General features: G+C 37.9%; 1 protein-coding gene across 2 annotated transcripts in view; it reads left to right on the top strand.

Moving 5' to 3' along the window:
* The window catches only part of scube3 (signal peptide, CUB domain, EGF-like 3), a 114008-nt gene that overhangs the window by 75055 nt on the left and 17147 nt on the right, over positions 1-21806 (top strand). Inside the window, exons 6-9 of one of the 2 annotated variants that reach the window (XM_032575563.1) lie at positions 615-731; positions 8879-8926; positions 15018-15134; positions 16918-17040. In XM_032575563.1, the coding sequence (XP_032431454.1) occupies positions 615-731; positions 8879-8926; positions 15018-15134; positions 16918-17040 (405 nt within the window). The remainder of the gene's footprint in view (positions 1-614; positions 732-8878; positions 8927-15017; positions 15135-16917; positions 17041-21806) is intronic. The other variant, XM_032575639.1, reaches the window with a different exon arrangement.

Here is a 21806-nt window from a genome sequence, read left to right as displayed (position 1 = left end):
TTACTAATGCTGGCTGTAAAATTGATATCAAAATAGAAGAAAAAAACATGCAGAGGAGGTTGTACTGACATCAGTGCAATAAGAAATTTCCTTAGTGATTAAATGTATTCAAATTAAAGACTGGACTTATACTACTGCTTTAAAAATAAATTTATTTTAGGACATTTTACACTTTAACCAAGGTTGAAGTACAGGCATTGAGTAGTGTATTTAGCATGAGGAATGAGACATCCTGCACAGATTTGGTGTTATTACAGAGCAGCTCATCATATAGCAAGAAAATGCTAACTTGTTTGCTAGCATTGCTCCATTGAAACAGGGTTGACTTTTAATCTCTGCATTAGCAGCAGCTCAGGCAACAATCAGTGCTTCTGATTAAGTGCTCTTTCTGAAACAAACCTTACTGAATGTGTCTTTGAAGCCATGGGAACGACTGGGTGCAACCTAAGTTCAGTGTTTACGCGATGGAGCATATGGCCCAGTGAAAGAGTTGCATGTTATTTACTCGTTCTCCACTTCCTGACACCTCCTCGCTGACTGTTAAAAATTCGAGAAAAAGTTGTGTGCACACTCCTCTTTAATTAGCTCGTGTTTACTCCTGCCTCCTTTCATAGTGACGTGCAACTACGGCAATGGAGGCTGCCAGCACATCTGCGAGGAGACGGACCATGGCCCCAAATGTTCCTGCCACATGAAGTTTGTCCTCCACAGCGATGGAAAGACTTGTGTAGGTGAGTCATCTCATCCAGAAACAACCACAAATGACAGGAAATAATTCTTGTTGAATGAGGAAATTACAGCACAGTGGGATCTGAGCAAATTTAATTAACATTTAAAATGGGGTTTTACGTGATAAAATGCAAGCTGAGAAGCAGGCTTTGTTACATTTAAGAGATATTGCTGAACTTTTTCTAATGATCCGTGACATGCAAGGTCAAAGGGCTACCGTTCACTGTTCTCTCCTTTTCGTGCTCCTTTAGCGTAAACTCCTCGCTCCTGCATCTGCTTCTGCCTCTCTTCCTCCGACCTTTTACTGAACTCTGTCTTTTTCTCTCTCTGTTTTCCACAGTCATGTCAGAAACACACACCTGTGTGTCAACCTGTGGGTCACTTACTTCACTGCTTCCTGTCTGAGATTAACTCACACACCTGATCTAACCTTCCGCTGGCATGTATCAGTGTTTGCCTCAGGTTACTTAGTTTGAGGGAAAATCTATTGGCTACTCGGATCGTATTGAGCCATTCTGAAGGGCACTTTTTTAACCAGACAGTGTGTGTCCAGGAGAGTGGGAGCATAGTGCTTGATGGATAACCATGCAGAAGATTGTTGATATTTCAGTGATGGAGTAGAAATAAATCTGATGTTAATGCAGAGACAAAGTAGCAGTACAACCTTTGTTTTTTACCTCCAGTGCCTTGCAAAAATATCTTCATACACCTTCCACTGTTAAACATTAGGTCCATTTATTTTATTGAACTTTATGTGATAGACCAACATATGGTCCTGCATAATTGTGAATTGGAAAGAAAATATTAAGTTGTCAACCAATTTCACAAATCAGAAATTTGTATTCAGGCCGTTTTACTCTGATGGTACTTCAGAATAATAATAATAATAACAAAATTAACCAGCTGCCTTCAGAAGTCACCTCAGAATGGCAGAGAATAAAGTCGTGGAGAAGTTTAAAGCAGATTAGTTAGGTAATAAAACATTATATCAAGCTTTCAACATCTCGCTTCACCCTTATCCACCCATTATGTCAAACAGAAAAGACTTTGCAACTCCAAATCTAAAAAGCCACGGCCGTGGTACTAAAATGACAGGCTAGAAGCAAGGAGGGTGATAATCAGAACAGACCGGTGGTAACTGTGTAGGAAGACTGTTACTGGACAACTTTTAGTGGTGCAGTGGACAAGTCTGTCAAAAACACAGCTATTGTCAGGAGAGAGCTGTTCCTCCCATCTGGAGTTTGACACAAACTAAATAAGGGACACATGAAAGATTTAGAAGCAACATTCACCTTTTTAGCCTGCATGCAAAGACTACATGTGTGGAGGAAAATGAAAACTGCGCATCACCATAATACAAGAAGAAAATATGTTAAGAGGCTCGAGATTCAAGCCTTTTGATGTGTTTATAAAAGCTCAGTTAACTTCAGAGTTCTTTCACTCCAGGACAGTTCAGGGGACTAAGTTCAACTTGCTAAGAAAATGTTGAAAAATGTACATTTTTATTTGGTTTGTTCAAACTGTTCAAACCAATAACAATCTCATGCAGCTGCAACAGCTGCTCATTTGGCTGCTATCACAAGAAGTTTTAACATAACAAGAGAGCAATTTTTCTTTTTAGTTTAAAAAAAGAAAAATAAATATTTTGTTTTTATTTATTTATTGGATTATTGATCTCTATCTTGGGAGCATCTCATTGAAAACTTTACATTTACTTAAATCCATAAATCCATTTGTTGCTGCAAACCCAAAACCTTTAAATGGAAAATATGATGGGATTTGAGATAGCTAAAATGTTCTTGGGTTTATTAGAAAAGTATATTTTTACCAGGAAGACAAGAATGATGGATATTTAGCTAAAAAACACCCCTGGCTATTAAATGTTAAAATATCTTGCCATAAGAGAGGCAGTCATCAGGATGCTGCTCTGTATCTATGCCCCAAAAGATTAAAAGATGGGGACTACATCATTCTGCTTCTAAAACAAACACACCCAACCCTTTTCAGATTTTTTTATTTGTAAAATAAACTATCTAACCATGTTTTTTTCCATCCAGTTCACAATTATACACTTTTTCGTTGGTCTAACATAAAAACCCAATAAAACTCATTGAAGTTTGTGGTTTGCAACACAAGAAAATGTGAAAAAGTTATGCAAACTTCTTACTGCGCTGTATTCAATCAATGAGCAGAGTTATTGTCTGCAGTTCTCTGAGCATAAAATTAGATTTTGAACAAGTTGGATAAGACTTATCTTGAATCAAGATGAGCGTCGAATTGATTTTGGTAGGTGCGTCTGCAGCACAGCCCGGTGACGTTGGTGCTCGGTTTCAGCGGCTGTTAAGTTTGAGAGCATGGTTTGAGTAGTGCCTGATTAGCTCAGTGTTTCTGGATCCCTTCACGACCGCAGTCCTGATGAGAGCCAGACCCATGTCAAGGTCTGGTCAGCCAACCTGTCATTATTGCTGTATCCCCGTAGGCCAGGATGATACCACAAAGTTGACCTCAACCAAATTATACGTCTTTGCCAGTCGTTTTCGAGGCAGAGCAAATGCACGTTTGTTGTGCCAGATTAGGAAGCAGTCAGCCAGTTAAAATCTCCGATTTCCCCCCACAGAGTCTGGGGTTGCAGCGGTGAGGGAGCCATACGCCGCGGCAGGCTTTTGGGCACTCCATTTCTTGCTCTCTGTATTACTTAATAAAGTCTCAATCAAAACAAACACTCATAGAAACCACTGATGAAAAAGTGAGCGACAAGGATGATGGTGCAGTCTGAACAAGGGAACTCTGCACTGGAAAAACTTTATAGGATTAAAACGTTGACCTTAAATGCAAAACATACTGAAACATTTTGAAATCAAAATTGTTGTGTCTATAATATTTCGGTTTTCTATGCCAGCTTTAATTCAATAAGTCATCCATTTGGGGAAAACAAAAAGCAAGAGGTAACTTTATATTTAACCATGAAATCTAATTTCCGTTCGAAATGCCAAAATTAAAACTTTATGAATGTCTCCGTGGAACATACTTCCTTTCTTGTAAGCCAGTGTATCCAGCAGATAATCTCCAGAGGCATTTTGCTTTCTTACGGGTTTTGCTGGTGGATAGTATGCTGCAGCTTTTTCATCAGTCCATCTTTGAAGGGATTTTATGTGTATTCTGTCACACTTTCAATCATTTGTTTTGTGGTGATTCTCCGTAACCAAGGGTTACTCTTGCTTATCTTTAATAATGCGCCATGCGTCGCTCAGTTTGAATCCTCATTTTTCATTCTGCCTGTTTCACTTCCGTTGGTGTCCTGCTTGCTGCATCTAGAAGGCTTGTATGGATACAACACGTACACTGCCGTCCTTTAGACAAAACGTTCACAAACACAAACTCCTTGAAGTTCGATTTTTCACAAGTGTTATTTGTGGTGGTGTGCAACAGGAAAGTTCAGATATCAGAGATGAGAAGTCATCATGTGGTGGCATTGATGTTGTTAGCACAGCAAATCATAAACACTCACAAATAGCAGGCAGATGCAGGAGTTCAGTCATTTGAAGAGTCAGCTAAACGATGCAACGCACACACAAACAGTATGAGAGATGCATTTTATGTATGAAAACCATAAAAACAGGGACACAAACATATCCTGTCCTACATAAATGCATGCATGTAAACACGTGCAGGTTACATGCATACGTCCATGAGATAAACAAATTGCTCTGGGTGGTCTGGATTCCCACTTGTGTCGCGCAGCACCCTGTACGTAAAACTGTTTTTCGGATGCTGCATGTTGGGACAGGGAAATGTTGTCTTATCTATGCATGCCTTTGCTGTTACCCTCTTTACTTCAGCATCAGATTCACCTGAAAAGGGCCACCTGTGGATGCTGTGATGGCATTCTGAGAAATATTTTGGTTTCAGTGGTAGAAATTACATTTCTACCAATAAAACATAAATAGTTCAAGTGAATATTTAAAATTATGATATCAAAACGGCAAACTAGGCAACAAACTGCTGGGGCTGCATGACATGTCAATTCATCATTAATCTACTTCCTCTGTATGCAATATCATATCCCAAAGAACTGCTAATTATGTAAATTTCTTGCACTTAGGTTTGCTACGCCAGTAGTGTTTAATGCAACATAAATATGTTTCTGAAGTAAGCATCTGGTAAGGTAGTCAATTCATTAAGAAATAACAACTAAGTTGATTCATTGTCAAAACATCCAGAAACAACTTTTTCAATAAAACCTTGTTGCTAAGATGGAAAGAAAGGATTTCTTCCCCCAGTAGCTCATTATCTGGGCTCTATGTTTGTTATAAACTCAAGTACAGAAAGACTTTAGGTGCGTCTGCAGCACAGCCCGGTGACGTTGGTGCTCGGTTCCAGCGGCTGTTAAGTTTGAGAGCATGGTTTGAGTAGTGCCTGATTAGTTTAGTGTTTCTGGCAATTTAAACATCTGTTTATTTATTACAAGTCATATTGTTCTCCAACAACAGGTTTTCCTGATATTGCGTAGCCTTACACTATGCCATGTAACTACTAAATTGTATTGTATTTTAATTCTATGCTAAAAACCAAAACGAGCGTTATGAAAATGTGAAGTGGAACTGAAAAAGATGTCTGGTTTTAAGTTGTTGCAAAAAAAATCTGAAAAATGTGGCAATTCCTCTTTATTTTGATGCCCCTAAATATATTATAGTTCAACCAATTGTCTTCAGAAATACTCTAATTAGTAACCAGAGTCCACCTGAGTATATTTTAGTCCCAGTATAAATACAACTGCTCTGTGAAGAACTTAGAGATGATTTGGAAAATATCAGCGAACAAACTGCTTTATTGAGACCAATAAACACAGCAGACAGGTAAGGGACAAAGTTGCGGAGACTTTTAAAGCAGCATTAGATTATAAAACAATATCCCAAGCTTTGCACATACCGTAGTGCACAGTTCAACACAAAAACAAATGGAAGCATACCAAGAAAGAGCTCCACAGTTCAGGTTGCCAGATCTGTGGATAGGCCCTTAAGCACTTGTTCCCTACAGTCTCACATGGTGTTGGCATGGTGTTCCAGAAATTGAAATAAAGTGCTTTCACCAGTTAAGTAGAAATGTACCTTTATGCTTCCCAACCCTGGTCCTCATGACACACTGCCCTACATGTTTTAGATGTCTTCCTTCTTTAAAACTTCTGATTCAGATAATTCAGTTCAGCAAATGCCTGTTAATCAGACATCAATTGAAATCAGCCGAGCTGAAGCAAGGAGACACCTAAAACATCCGGGACAGTGTGCCTTGAGGACCAGGTTTGGGAAACAGTATTCTAGCCCATTATACTCAACACAGCATTTCATCATTACCTTTGTGGAGGATAGTAGGAGCTAAACGCAGGAAAGAAAACCTGTTAGAGGATGCAAAAATCTTGAGACGGGGGGTATTTCAGCATTCCTGTCAAAGTCCAGACCTAATTGAGGATCTATGGCAGACTGAAATTGATGATGGCACACACTCTTGATCTAATCAGTTGCTTGAGATCATTTTCACAAGAAAATGGCTGAAAACTGTAGTTTTTAGATGTGCAAGGCTGGTAGAGACAATCAAAGGATTTCTATCTGCGCTGACTCAAGTTGGGGATGGGATGGTGACTACAACTGCATGCCATACTTTTCAGATTTTATTTGTAAAAAACGTTTAAACCATTTCACAAATATGAACAAATATGTTGTATTGTGTTTCAATTAAAGTCCAAATGAAATATATCAAAGCTTTTGCTTGTAATGTGGCACATTAAATGAGTGTAAATACTTTGGCACCGTACCGTCAAGGGTCAGTGTTGATTCTAACGTAAAGTAGTTCATGAGTACGATATGGTACTTGGAAACCAATCAGATTTACAGGAAACTTTATTCACTGTAATTTGAAATTGAATTTGTCATAAAAAGCTAATCTCTCTGCTGCAGCTTTTATTGACAGCACAGCCGCTGTCAGGCCGCCAGCAGTGTTTTGACAAAACAGCCTAACAAACTGAAATCCTGAATGATATAACCATAAAAGATCTCAAAAGACACCATAAAGTGCAGAACTGAGTCTGGCTGTCCTTGAGTTTCAGCTTTTGCAGCACTAACCACCACTTGATCTGTCTGTCAAGGCTCATACTAACCAGCAGAAGCCTCCTCTCATACGCAAACAGCAAAAATGTCTTTTTGTCGGCAGTGTGTGGAACATTTATTTGCATGACTGCATGTTGCGAGGTAACACTTTTGCCTTGATATGTCACCTTTATTTCAGTTTAAGCAAAAAATAATAATTTAAAAACCTGTCATTATCCCTTTGTTTTCAGGATTTAGTGTATGATAACTACTTTCTGTTGAGTTGTGACCAGGGAGAGGCTGAATCCAATTTCTTGAAAAAATATCAGGTCATTCTGTTGTATCTATGTCGTCTCCTGTTGGTATAAACTGAAGATTAAAGATACTTGGTGCAGAAGAAATAGCTTTTTTTATTATTATTATTCATGCAGTTCATCAGAAATTTCACTTAAGTTTTTTTTGTTTCATTTTACCTAAATCAATCTCTGCAAGAGTTGGCACATGTGTTGGGGCTATTTGGCAGATAATGGATGTGGGGAAAAACACATTCTCACACTTTAAATGAGGTAATGTCATTTTGACTCAACCTGATGATGTAGATGATGTGAAGTAGAGGCTTTTAATATTAGGAATATTATTATTCTCCATAAACGCAGCTGAACAAGCCTTGATGTAGTTCAAGGAAAGGAGAAAACTGTTCACAGCTGCACAAGCGATGAAACTTAACTACTTAACTTTGGTTCTGGTTACAAAGCTTGAAGACAACTTGATGATTTATGATTTTATCATAAACAGGAAAAAAAAATCCAAATGAGCTAAGAAAATCCAGGCAGCCATCTACAGACTATAGACTAAGCTATTAAATTCACAGCTGATGATAAAAATAGATTATTACATTGTGGTTAGAAAATATAAAATTTTGCCACATAATGGTTGCAGAAATCACATACAGTGTCTTAGAAAATGTTCATAAACTCATTAACATAAACTCATTTTATTGTCATGTAACCATATACTTAGAATTTAGTGGGATTCTATTTGAAAGACCAACACAAGTTGTGCATAATGTGTGAAGTGGAGGAAAGATTACATTACGTTTTTATTATTATTTTTTTTTCCAAATTCAAATCTTTGCGGCTTGATTTGCACTTATCCTCTGGTTCCACACTTTGTAAAAGTGAATCCTGCTACATTTGCTGCAACAAGTCTTTTAGGGTGTCTACACATCTAGAGATTTAAATTTTCGCACATTTGTCTTTGCAAAATAGATTGAACTTAGTGGGTCTGGTTGGAAATATATCTATATAAGTATAGAAAACTACAGCCTATATCCAAATTCTTTCACCTTAAAATTATACCATCTGTTGCATTGGTAGATCACATAAAATCCAAATAAAATACAGTATAAATCTAATTTTGTTATTGGAATGTGGCAAATTGTGAAAAAGGTCAGGGGTATGTAGAGTTTCTTAAGACGCTGTATGGGAACGTCCCGTTTAATGTTTATTGATATTAATTCAGCCACAAAATCTCTAAGAAAATACAGTACAGATCAAAAGTTTGGACACACCTTTCTAATTCAATGGGTTTTCTTTTTTTCATGACTATTTATAAGGCAAGAAATCCCACTTATTAACCTGACAGGGCACACCTATGAAGTGAAAACCATTTCAGGTGACTACCTCTTGAAGCTCATCAAGAAAATGCAGAGTGTGTGCAAAGCAGTAATCACAGCAAAAGGTTGCTACTTTGAAGAAACTAGAATATAAGGGGTATTTTCAGTTGTCTTACACTTTTTTGTTTAGTGCATATTTCCACATGTGTTATTCATAGTTTTGATGCCTTCAGTGTGAATCTACTGTACAACGTCAATAGTCATGAAAAAATGAGGAAACTCATTGAATTAAAAGGTGTGTCCAAACTTTTGGTCTGTACTGTAGGTTATTATACATCTACAAAACTGCTAATTAGAACAAGGAGGATATATTGTTACCTCACCTTTACATTGTCCCGTTCAAGTGCACACCAAACTAAAGTGTGTGTGTGCATGTGTGTGTGTGTGCATGCAGGGGAGAGGAGTGTCCAGTCCCAGGCAGCCCCACAACTGTTCCCCAATGGTAAATATGTGTTTATCTGGCTCCCCTCTCTCTCTGGGGGTCTGTGGGTGTGGGGAATAGAGCAGTCTAACGGAGCAGACACTGCTGAAGCCCCTCCCCTCAGGACAATGTTGTTGAGGGATGGGGGGGGGCATCATCCTTCTGACCTTTGACCTCTGGCTCCCCCCACCAGCTTCCTTTTCCTCCTGTGAATGCCCTCTCAGTAACAGCCACTGCCTGTGTTAAACCACACCTTTTCCAAACACAGCTGCAAACAGGGAGCCTGTGACCTGCTGCGGAGAAATTATATAACAGAGATGTTTCAGATATGCTGCGTTTCATACCGACAGACAGGGAGGCACACACCTATCGCCTTCAAGTCACTCTCACACCGACACATTTTCTCAGTCAGCCCCAAATGTCAATATATATGTATATATATGCTGATGTCTTTTTATTGTTCTGGGCCACAGAAATCAAAATGGGGTAATACTGAAGTTTTTATGTTATAACTCATGCTGGGACCAAATGTCAGATTTATTTCAACATACATTTGTTGACTAAAGTTCTTACATTTAAGTAAATGTTACAGTTTTCTTTCTAAAAATCTACCTAAATATACTTCTTTCTACCCTACAGTTTTCTTCAGTTTTGGGTTTTTTGTGTGACACCTTGTCATAAAAAATTTATTGGTTAAGATAATCTGATACAGATTTGATTAAGGTAAAAAAGCTATCTGCTTGAGATTAGTTCAGTTTCACCATCCACAGCCACAGCTGATTGCTGCTACACCTGTAGAATCAAGAAATCACTTAAATAGAACCTGTCAGAAAATATGAAGTCTGTTAAAAGGCTTCTGAAAGTCATACCCAACGCTTTGATTTAAAAGATATTCTGTGGATTGGAGAGACAAAAGTGAAACTTATTTCAGAAAGTGTGCGTCTCGTTGCATACAGTGACAAGGTCGTCTTCATCATTTCAGTGGAAGCACAAACATGGTGTTGATGATGTGATGGTCCAGGACTGCTTTGCTGCATCAGGGTTTGGATGACTGCCATAACTGATGGAACAGCGATTACTTCTCTCTTCCCGAAAATTCTGAAAGATAATGTCTGGGCAGCAATTTGTGACATAAAGGTCAAGAAACCTGTGTTATGCAACAGGACAAAGCTTCAAAGCGCACTAGCAAGTGGAAAGTTTTGGATTGGCAATTAAGGAGCAAATCCTTTTTCATAGCACTGTGGATTTTAATAATGCCACAAATCCTTCTGGACTCTGTGATTATAAGCTGGCGTTTCATTCATTTGGTCCGTTTTAATTTTCTGTTCTTACTTGCTTTCTGTTTTGTTTTCTATTTTTACTGTTAAGAAAAAGGAATGTGGCTTCATATGTCACATTTGTACAAACATTCAAAACTGACCATGTACCAAAATGGACAGTTTTGTACATTTACGACTAAAATGGATTATGTATTTATCAGGCTTTGGGTTAAAAGCAAAAATACTAACACTTTAATTTTAAGGTTTTTAGTGTTTTGTAATGATCGGGAGGTATTTGGAGTTTACTTGTTTTTTCATCAGCTTTTTTATTTTCCCACTTGGTTTTTGTTTAATAAATACTGCTATGGTGGAACCTGACTGCACATTGAACTTTTACCTTCAGTTTCTTAAATCAAAAGTCATAGCTCACCACTGCACTAACGGATGTGTTGTTTGTGAGTGCATTAGCATATAAAGCGAATTAGATTACCAGAAGTCCAAAACAATCAGATTAACTGTGCTGTTTTTACGAGTCAGACCAAAGACTTCTGCTTTATTTGTGTTTTGATATGACTGATGTGAGTGAAATTAGGCTTGCAGCATTTCAAACACTCCGCCGTGGTGTTCCTAAACTCCATCATCATGGCCTATTAGCTGCAGTGAGAAAGCCAATAATGTGTCCATGGTTTAGATTTACTTTTTGCAAAAGATAAATCACAGTACTGAGTGAGCCTCCTCTTTTTATACGCATGTAATATCATGTCCAAAACTCCGGAACATAATCCATTTGAGGAGTTTCATCTTTCGCTGTGTGGCCAAAAGTGATTTCCTTCACTGAGAGCACTGAAGCATGATTATATCAGCTGAGTAGTTCAACCCACTTTTCAGGATGGGATGCATTTTCATTGAAATAGCAAAGACAGCAGAAACATTAAGTCATAAATCTGTGAAGATGTATCAAACCCTGATATATCAAAGAGATTTACGATTTAATGATAGTATGTAAGAAACTTGGAGAGTAGGTTTGCTCTCAGAGGAGAACCCCGTTCAGAGGAAGAACAGAGAGTACATGAGGGGATTAAGGTACCATTTGTTGCAACTGTATGTACATGAACGCTTACTTCCACACATCCTACAGTACAACCGTCTGACCTATTTCAGTATTTGGTGTCCTAGTTTCTGTGCCTTTTCTCAGAAACGAAACATAGGGAGACATGTTTTGCGTGCAACTCAAACAGGCTCGACTTCTGATCGTCTGTGTACCGAAAGCCCCAGATCTATCTGTAGCCCATTCTTCCATGTTTTGTTTGTCTGGTTTGTCTGTCTGTGTTTTCAAGGGGGTTCAAATCAAGGAAGTAGTTACATAACCACAAAAAAGTATTCATACACCTTTAACTTTTTCACATTTTTCTTTATTACAGCCAGAAAGTCGAATGCTGAATGTATTTTATTGGGATTTTATGCAATAGTAGACAGAACTGTAAAGTGGAAGCAAAGGTTTTTTTATTTTTTATTTTTTTTCACACATTTGTAGTTAGTTTTTTTTTTTTACTCTGTCACTCAGTAAAATTTAATGTAACCTTCACAAGTCACCTAATTAGTAAAAAGAGTGCACCTACGTCTAGTTTAATCTCAGTAGAAATCCAGCTGTTCGCCAAAGGTCTTGGAGGGTTTAGAAAATATTATGTAACAAATTGCAGTTCCGAGGAAAACAGCAGACAGGCCCCCTCTGAGCATCCAACACAGAACTGTTCGTTCAGTCCTCTGAAAATGGAAAAAGTGTGGCACAATTACAAACCCACTTTGACGAAGCCATTCACGCCAACAGACAGGCCAATGTAGAGCGTATTAATTAACTTTAAAATGTCACAGTTGGGATGCTATTCCCAGGCTGTTCCCATTTTTTTCCAGGAGTTCCCAATCTGCGATACAATCTGTGGATGAAGCTGGAGATTATTGTGGCGAAAAGAAGACCTTCCAATCTGGTAGACTTGAATAAATCACAAGAGGAAAAAATTGGTCAGCAATCATAGGAAATTATTGACTAGTGTAATGGTGTGTTCTATCTATTGTAAAATCCTCATTTATAAGATGTATGTCTTATAGTAGTAATATGACAAAATGTGAAAAGCTTCAAGTGGGATGAATACATTAGACTGTTATCTTAGAAGTCCAAACTTACTAAACTTATTGTAGTTGCAGGCTTGATTTATGGGGGAAAAAACCTCCAGGGTTTTCTGAAAACAACATCTTCTGCACCCAGGCCATCCATCCCAAGCAAGACTCTGATTTTAGCCTTTTTGAGGATTTTTTGAGGATGACAAGACGCTTGTCATCATCTCTGATGCAAGTCAAGAGTTACTGTAGCTAGAAATCATGTGGTTTCTATGAGATTATGATCACTCACTTAGCAGCGTCTCATATATTACTGCGGATCAGCTTCAGACCAAACACTTTATTGGATAATATTTGCAAAAGTCTCTTACTGTAATTGCGCGTCCCAGCCCTGTAGATGCGCCGATGTGGCTGGTGTGCTTCCAGAATACACAAAGAAATGCCAGACCGTTTGTCTGTCTCCTGCCTTTACAGAATCATAATGTTAGAAATGTTTCTTCACTCTTATAACACATGGTCATTACAATTTGATGAGACAGCTGTCTGACTGAGCATTTTGAAAGCGTGTCCCAACCCTGTCTTATTGTCTAGTCTCTGCAATTATTGAATCCACAGCACTGTGCTCTAACGTCTGTCGAAAGACTGGGATTTCAAACACCATCATGAGATTTCTTCCCCCTGCATAGACCAGTCAGAGCAAATCTGTGTCTTGATTGTTTATCTTGATGAAAACACTTGCGAAGTTTAAATGAGAAATGCGTCTCCGTGGCAGACGGATAAATGAAAACCTCTATCAAAAAAGACATCACTTCAGGGTGGAGCAACTCATTCCGGGGCAAAACTGTTGATTTTTGAACTCATCAACCAAACAAACACACCCATCCTGATCCACATAGAGCAGCTCCTTCAGAAGCTACTCCTCCCAGATTCATCAACACAGGTTGGCATGGCAACAACACTAACAACCAACCCAAAAAGAAGCATTCCAAGTGGACATCCCTTTCTCACAGCAAAGCAGAAGTATCATAAAAAGCCTCGACGTTAATTAATGTAAGCATATTGTCATGCGTGATGTAGTTTTTTACACCATTTGTAATGACAGAAAAGAGAATCAGAGTATTACATTTTGATAGAATCAGAAATAGTTTAGTCCATGTAATACTTTTCTCCATTTCTGTATCAAGTCCGAAATATCTTCAAATTGTCAAACACAAATAATTCAGTTTAAAGATGCAACCTGGAGACAGTTTACGCTACAAACAGGTCCAGTTCACACCAGTTGTACGGAATCCAGCTTGGTCCAAATTCAGTTCATATCAATTTACTTCATTCTAATACAATCCAATTATATAATCAGATTCTGGATCTAGTTATCTACAGTCCCATTCATTTTTAATTATATTGCAACTAATTCTAATATATTGGGCTATGTATTACCAATTGATAAGAAGTAAACTTGATTGCATCAAGTCATTGACTTTGCAGCGATCCCTAACACATGGTGGCAGAGAAAAGAAAAAAGCTTTTTTTAAGACTTCCGTCAGAACCAGGCCAATTGTCTGTGAACAGCTCAGGAATAAGAGAAAAGGGAAGCAAAGAACACAGGAGCACTGGAATACAAGGACTTTTTATCTAAAAAACAAAAAATTCGCAGAGATTATTACTAGAGTATCTCTGTTGATAGCTACATTTCAGTGATAAATGGCTGAACGCTGAAGCATTTAACAAGTAGTAATGGTCTTTGGGGAAGAAAAGCAATAGGTCAGTGGATTCAAAACAGGTCAGAAATCAGAGTTATAGGGAAAATAGTCAAAACAGTCTAGATCAGAATATATCATGCTGCCTGACTTACTGGAGACCTAGTTACCATGTTTGTGTGAATATTTAATTGATTTAATTGTGCATTAGTCTATCTGCTGCAATAAAACCAACCCTATGATTCATCTGGTGCTCTTCTAATGATGAGTAATATGTTCTAGCTTTTGTAGCTTTGTAGAGGATTTGTAGAGGGCTTAATTTCTCCAACTTACTAGAGGTCTGCTCCAAATAAAACCAGAAGCAAACCTCTTTTTATGATCACCTTGTTTTTCGGGGGCTGCATGGTCTACTTACTCTATGACGTTCTATGTTGTGCAACCTATAAAACTTTTTCTTGCTTGGTCGTGGATGCTGAACTTATGATCAGGGCACAAATCCAATCACATGGTCTGTATTTTACCAGTGCTTAATTTCTAGCTATTACTACTACTATTGATTTAAGCTTGTACCAGAGTGGATTCGCCGTTTATGTTCACTTTAAAAATTGGTTGGGCAATGAGTAGTTGGTCCTCATATCCTTATCATTTATTCAGACAAAATAGACACATGTACATACAAATAAACATATTTAGTCCTCTCATAAACAGCTAACTCTGTTTAGCTGTTTGCTAGCTACAGTATATTTCCCAGTCACTACTTTTTCCTCACACCTCCTTAAATTTCTTTTCTAATATTCTGCTTCATCTGCTGTATTGGAGTCTGCTCCGAGTATTTCTTTTTCTTTTCTCTCTCTCTGCTTCAAAACATTTAATTAGTTTGCTGTTCTTATCACCCCCTCCTGTTGACAATATTAACACTGTTGATGATAGCGTGGCTCCTAATTTTCGCTGTAATACCAGTACACAAGCATGCTGTTTGAATAAGTAGGCCAGGACAACAAATTACTTTGTATTTTCATCTGCCTGCTTGGTTCCTTGCAGAGACCTGTGCCGTGAACAACGGCGGCTGCGACAGCACATGTCACGACTCGGTGACAGGAGTTCGCTGCAGCTGCCCTGTCGGCTTCACTCTCCAGCCAGACCGCAAGACCTGCAAAGGTAAATCGCTCATCAACCGCACATCAGGGCGGCGTTCACACTGCACCTGTCCTGCTGTCATGAAATTAATTTCCTGTATGTCCTGTTGCCACGCAAAATAGTCCTCATCTCTCCTTCTGGAGTTTTATATTAATAAAAACTCATCAAGATGTTTTCTGCTTGCAGTTATGGTTGTAAATATTTTTACTGAAATCTTGCATTACTTTCTGCTACTGAGAAGATTTTTTATATATTTTTTTGAGACACCAGCATCCATACTCACCTTAACCTTTCAGACGCTTTGCATAGGTCTACTCTGCATGATATCTTCGATCGTATTCAACTCAAACTCTATGACTACATTGCTAAGAAAAGCAAAACGATAGCAGCAAACATTCTGTGATAAGGCCAGACTGAGTCACACTTGAGTCTCAATCAACCTCTCGAGAGTTCATTTCAAAAATCTTTTTGTGTAGAGCATACTTCTTTTATTCTCAATTTTAAATGTAAATTTTATTGCAAAAAGTTTAGTTTTTTTCTCTCCACCACAAATGTGCTAAGCTACCTCCGGGGACTTTTTTTTTCCATGCCTGGTTCAGTCCTGGAGGGAGAAACCACCCACATATACAACAGAGCAAAAGTGGATTATTCCTCCATTCGGAAGAGGGACATAGGTGACTGAACACTGGTGCAGAAACACAATCTGGTTCAGGGAAATACAGCTGCTTGACCCGCAGGTTCTCTTGTCCTGCTCTATCACGACGGTTCTGGTACAAAAAAAAAAAGGTTACAGGGACTCTGAATTCATCGTTCTCTTTTTTTCCTTGTTAAAAATCTCCACCAAGTTAATGCTAAAACTTAAAACTTTCTTTAAACAGAAACATCCAATAAAAATTAGGTCTACATAATAAACCATTTTGTGATTATAAGTATTATCTTTGCTTATATGAAACTAGCTGTATTGGAGAAAAAAATAGAATCTTCTTGCTTCTGAAACTCTGACATTTCTTCAGTTGTCAAACTATTGGTAATGGGTTGTTTTTTTTAAAGATGATGATTCAGATTATTTATGTTCTCTTATTTAGTTTATTCAAGCTTATTAACTACAAATATGATCCTATGTCTAATAAGCCGTCGGCAAATTTTCTTCAGAAAAATCTAAGGAAACTCGTAAAACAAAGACATGATTGTTCCCAGAAGAGCAAACTTAGATGTCTGCCTGCTTTGTTTGACTTGTAAGGTTAGATGAACACTGATAAAATCACAGTGACTCGTATTAGTTTGGTTTGGGGGGAAACAAGAGGAAAACAAACCCAGGTGGCATTGGCACAAGAAGACAGGCGCTTGCTTAAGGCGAGGCACTTGAAAAGGGGATAGAGATGAACGGAGCAAGCAGGAGATTGATTCATTAATGCCACTTCTTATGAAGTTATTCTAACCAGATGATGAAGGATCCATTGAGAAAAAGACACTATATTTGTGACAAAGATTTAGAATTCATCTCTTTAAAACTTTCCAAAGTAGATAACAGTGAAAAGCCAGGATGAACAGATGACACATCAATTATCTCTGTTGTACCGTATCTCCCCCACCCTTGACAATACCATGGAGCTGCTGTCTGTTTAAAAGCCACACAACACAGCCTACTAATGAACATTGCAAAACAAAAAGATTACTTTCTGCTAAATCAGAACAGTAGTGCAGTGTTTAATTTACCGCTTCCTCTGCAGGTTTATCTCATCCTTTCAGTTGTGATGAGTGATTTGAATTACCCACTACTCATTTGTGTTTTTTTTATTTGCAGACATTGACGAGTGCCGTCTGAACAATGGGGGGTGTGATCACGTGTGCCGAAACACCGTGGGCAGCTTCGAGTGCAGCTGCAAGAAAGGCTACAAGTTGCTAACCAACGAGAGGACATGTCAAGGTTTGTAGCGTGTTTTTTTCTATTTTTTTTATTTCTCGTTTTGTTTTCTAACTCCAAAATGTGCTTCACTGTGGATAAAAAGCTGGTTAATAATCAGAAAAGGCATGGAACTCAGGAACAAAAGGATGATTACTCAAAAACAAACAGGGGTGTATTTATATATACCAGGTGTGGATTAGGAAAATAAAAACACAATTCAAACTTATACAACAATTTCTGTTTTGTTTTGTGTTTTTATTTATGAAAGTTGAAGATTTGACTGGAATATAAAACTGAAGTTTTGGAATGGCATAAACCAAAGCTCAGACCAAATCTGTCAGATAATCTATAGTAATCTGAAGTAGAAGGCTCCCTGTAGACTGTTAGATTTTGAGAAATTTTGCAAGGCTGAAACTGAATCAAAGGTGGAATGATAAAGTATTAGTTTAAAGGTGTGCACAATATGCGGAGCTGTCATTGCACCTTTTTATTTCACTCCCAAAAAAATTATTTTCTAGGTGAATTATTGTGGATAAAAATATTTTTTAAGGATTTATCATAGTCTTATGTTTTAAGTCAGAAAAACCTGACTTTAAATCAGGTTTATTTCTATAGCCTCCCCCTATAGATTTATTTTATATTCATTGTTTTATTTCTTGTCATATTTAGATTAGAGAAGATTCATTATAAATAAAAACCCTGAGCTATTTCTAAGCATTTAAGTTTTACTTCAAATAAGGTTTGCATCATTACATCTGTCTTTAAAAGGTCCAAATTAATTTAGCATTTTAGCTTGATGACTGTATGTAGAGCTTTTGATTAGAATATTTTTATTATTTTTTTGTAAATCCGTAGGATAACACTTCATTTTAGGGAACACAAATTAAACATAATTAGCAGCTATTAATTTGCACATCAGAGACATAATGACTCTTCATTAGTCATCCTTAAGCAGTTGTTAATTGCCTATTTGAAATTGACCCAATTCTACATGTAAAAAGGCCATAAATTAGGAATTTTCTCATGACGTCATCTGATTATGGTCTGTTGTCTTTGTAAGCACTTATAAAGAGATGGTACAAGGAGGATAACACCTCTTTTTGTTTTCTTATTTAACAAAGAAACAAGTTTCAAGTGTCTCATAGTATTTCTTTTGAGACATTCTCTATTGCCTCAGATATGGAAGAAATTTTTTATATAGACGTCCAGACAGCTTTTGGTTTTACATTTAAGCTGCTATGTACAGTAGTTACTGGTAATATTCAGTAGAAAATAAAAAGAGGAAATTGTTTTCACATTGCAGCTCTCCAGAATTTAATAAAGTAGACATTTTGACATTTCCTGACTTTTTTCTTTTTGAGATTAAAGGGGAAGCAGGCTAGTGCTTCCAAAGCAACCCATTTCTTTCAGGGTGCAGCCCATCACTTGGTTGCATAAGCAATGTGCTCAAAAATGACTTTACAATGTGTCAAGAAGACTCAGTATTTGAAAGCTACATCAATTAATAAATATCAAACTAACAATGAATTGGCGACCTCACTACAGAATGGAAACTTGCTTTCACTCCTTTGTTAAGGAGTTCATTGATTGTTCTCTGGTATCAGCTGTTGTAGTTTGGTGTTTTGTTGAATAATAAAACTCTTTTTTAGATGTTATGAAGTGAGACAAAGTTATTATCCTCGTAATAAAGCCTTTTATAAGTTGCATGTTGAATAGAAGTTAAGATCAGAGTTCACAGAGAACAACTACTTTGCTCAATATTACCAGAGAATCACAGGTATGATCTTTCTATTCTAATCACTGCATTGAATTTTTAAATTATCATCTTTTACAATATATTGTTATGATTACTAATACTGTTGTAATTGTTAATCAGAACCTGAGCATGCTGTTACACCTGAATTTTGCCTCTGTGGGAGAAAAGACTATTTATTCTACTGTGTGCATGGAATTTCATCAATGTGCATGGAATTCACATAAACAAGTTATTTCCCTAAAAGAAGGTTTTATTAATAGCAATAAAAATGGATAGCTTCTCCCTTGATGCTATAAAATGAATTTTAGCATATTCTTTTGCCTGCAGAGATACCAAAGTGAGCCTTTCTGACTTGTTTTTTGACTTTTGATTGTAGTCATTGCTCAGCAGAAAACTGGTCATCTAGCTGGAGGAAAAATGGTTTGTCATGGCTGGGTAAAGTTTTGCCATGGCTTGGGTCCAGTTCGAAAAGCTCCACTAAGTCTTGGATGGATTCAGTCACTAGAAAACCTTGTGTTGAAAAGAAACAGGCAGACTTGAAACGTGGGGCAGATCTTGGCTTCTCTCCATGTGGAAAAACGGATGACTTTTTTTCCCCCTTTCCCTCTCATTGATGTGGTCAATCAATACTCAGCCTGGTTTGCATCAGTGTCAGGCAGTGGGTTTACAGCTGGTGCTCTTAATCACACCACTCTCTATACACCAGTTTAACATCTCATGTGGTCAGTAAAAAAAAGAAAAAAAAAGAAAGAAACTCACATTTGGGGCAAATGCCTTTCTGTCATTATTTGGTGCCAAGCAATGTAAAGTTTATTTAGCCACAATAACACAGATAAGTGAGAAAATGTGGCCCTTTCTTGGTAGGAATGTAAATCACAGCTTGTTTTTAGTGGCACGGTGCCATAAAGGAGTCATCGGTGCGCTGTTGTGCACGGGGTCAGTGTTGGAACACTGTTGTCCTTGTTTGCTCCTGTGTGTTTTGTCTGGAGACAGGGGTTGTGATAAAGCTCACCTTGTGTTGAGTGAGGTGCTGCCAGCTTCACACACACACTCCACAGTGCTGAGTCACCTGTCAGCCTCTTAACCTTTCTTCTCATTCCAATCATGTTTTCTCTCTTCTTGGATTGATGGAAAGAAAAAAGGGTGCAGTCTTTCCCGGTGAAGATTACATTTTATTCATATTGGTTCTGCCCTGATTAATGCAGCTACCACAGGAATCTGTGGTGTCAGGATATTATTAAATAACTGGCATATTGAAAAAACAGGCTCATTAGAATGTAAACAGTAGTTTCTCAGTGTGGGGTAAGCTTGAAAAGCATCGCATCTACACAAAGTTCTGTAAGTTACTTGTTGTCATCTGTCACCATGTTTTATGTAAGATAAACTTTTTTAAGCTTTACTTCATGTTTAATGTTGTTTTCTCATCAAAAACATACCTGGAGTGTTGCTTTGATTCTTTCATGCATGTTGGAGAAATCTTGGAATTCCCTGTGGCAACCATTTGGATTTGTAAAACGCTCGAGGGGACGAAGCTCCACATTCCACACACAGGTCGTCTTCTGAGCAGCAGTTTCCAAATCGAGCTTCTGCATGGCAGTTCAGTGCTCCCCTTCCCCACGACTCACCCACTCAGCTCCTTCAGACTAGCCAGCAGCAATTAGTAAACACCTGGTGGAACTGTGCATCTCATTACATGAACTATTTCTCTTTGTCCAGTTCTTCAACAAACATTTGTAGCCACTTAATAGAGGAATGATGATGTGATGAGGTGCTGAAAGAACAAAAACTTAAAGAGACAGAGCCCTAATTTCAATGTGTTAAATTATGAAATTTATTTTAAGTCATGTTTAATTTATACAGGTGACACTACAGTGATTTGGAGAAAATCATGCTTGTCAGACTAAGTTAAACTTGTCAGACTAAGTTAAGAGTAGGGCGGGTGGATAATTGGGCAAGCATGAAACTGCTGCTGTCCTCTGGTCACATCCCCCATTGCAAAAAAAGACAGAAAAGTTATGTTTGTTATGAAGGGCAAAGTAAAACCTGACTCTAAAAGCCTTCAGATGTACTGTTCGGGACAAATTGACACCACGCTTTGCATCCTACCCATTCAGCAATACCTGCATCTAAATCAAATCTGACAAACCAATTACACTATACCTATTTCCTCCTGTGGTCTCTAAAGACGTACCAACTTTTCATATATTTCAGGGAATTCAGACATTTAACTTGTCCTTCATTTTACCCTTCTTGCTTGGCTGCTTGACTCATTTCTGTTGGCGGTTGGGGCATTTGTCACAGCGTGCAGCTCAGCAGCACGGCTGAGCATGCTCTGTGCAGTCACAAACCTTCACCACATGTTGTAAGCCATTTGAAACAGTGGTTTTCAGAGAGCAGTGGAGCGCTTGTCATGTTCTGTAAGGCCCATTAACGCATTCAGACTTCAGGCTTTTTTTTCTCTTTCTTTCAAAAACAGTCTAAAACCTGAGGGTTTTCTGGAAAATTGAAAACTGTCCACTGAAACCTTTTATCTTAGCCTTTGAAGAAACAAAGAAATAAAAAACATGTAAAAGGTCAACCCTTTGGCTTTTGCCTTTATTTAAATACAGCAAAAAGTCTGAGGACAATCTTGCATCAGGACTGAGATCCATCCATCCATCCATCCATCCATCCATCCATCCATCCATCAGCTTATCTCACAATCAGGTTGTGGCGGCAACAAGGACATCATTCTCCCTGGAGATACTACAGTTTGTTCTGAGGAATCCCTGGTCGTTCCTAGGTTTGATGGAAAATATAGCCCATTCAGAGTTCTTAGTCTGCCTCAGGGTTTCCCTGGACAACCTCCAAAGAAGGCATTCGAAAGACTTTCTGATTATATAATCCTTTTTATTTCAAAGAAGCATTCTCAGACACAAGCCTTGTCTTCAAAGGTAAATGTTTTCTAATGAGGCAACAATGAAATTATTTGTTGGTTGGTGTTTATTAACCTTACATTACAGTTTTTTCCTCTGTGTGGTATATAGTTGTC

The sequence above is a fragment of the Xiphophorus hellerii genome, chromosome 1, assembly GCF_003331165.1.
Source record: "Xiphophorus hellerii strain 12219 chromosome 1, Xiphophorus_hellerii-4.1, whole genome shotgun sequence".
NCBI lineage: Eukaryota > Metazoa > Chordata > Actinopteri > Cyprinodontiformes > Poeciliidae > Xiphophorus > Xiphophorus hellerii.
Note: the sequence above shows the minus strand (reverse complement) of the source record. Positions and strands in the feature narration are given on the sequence as shown.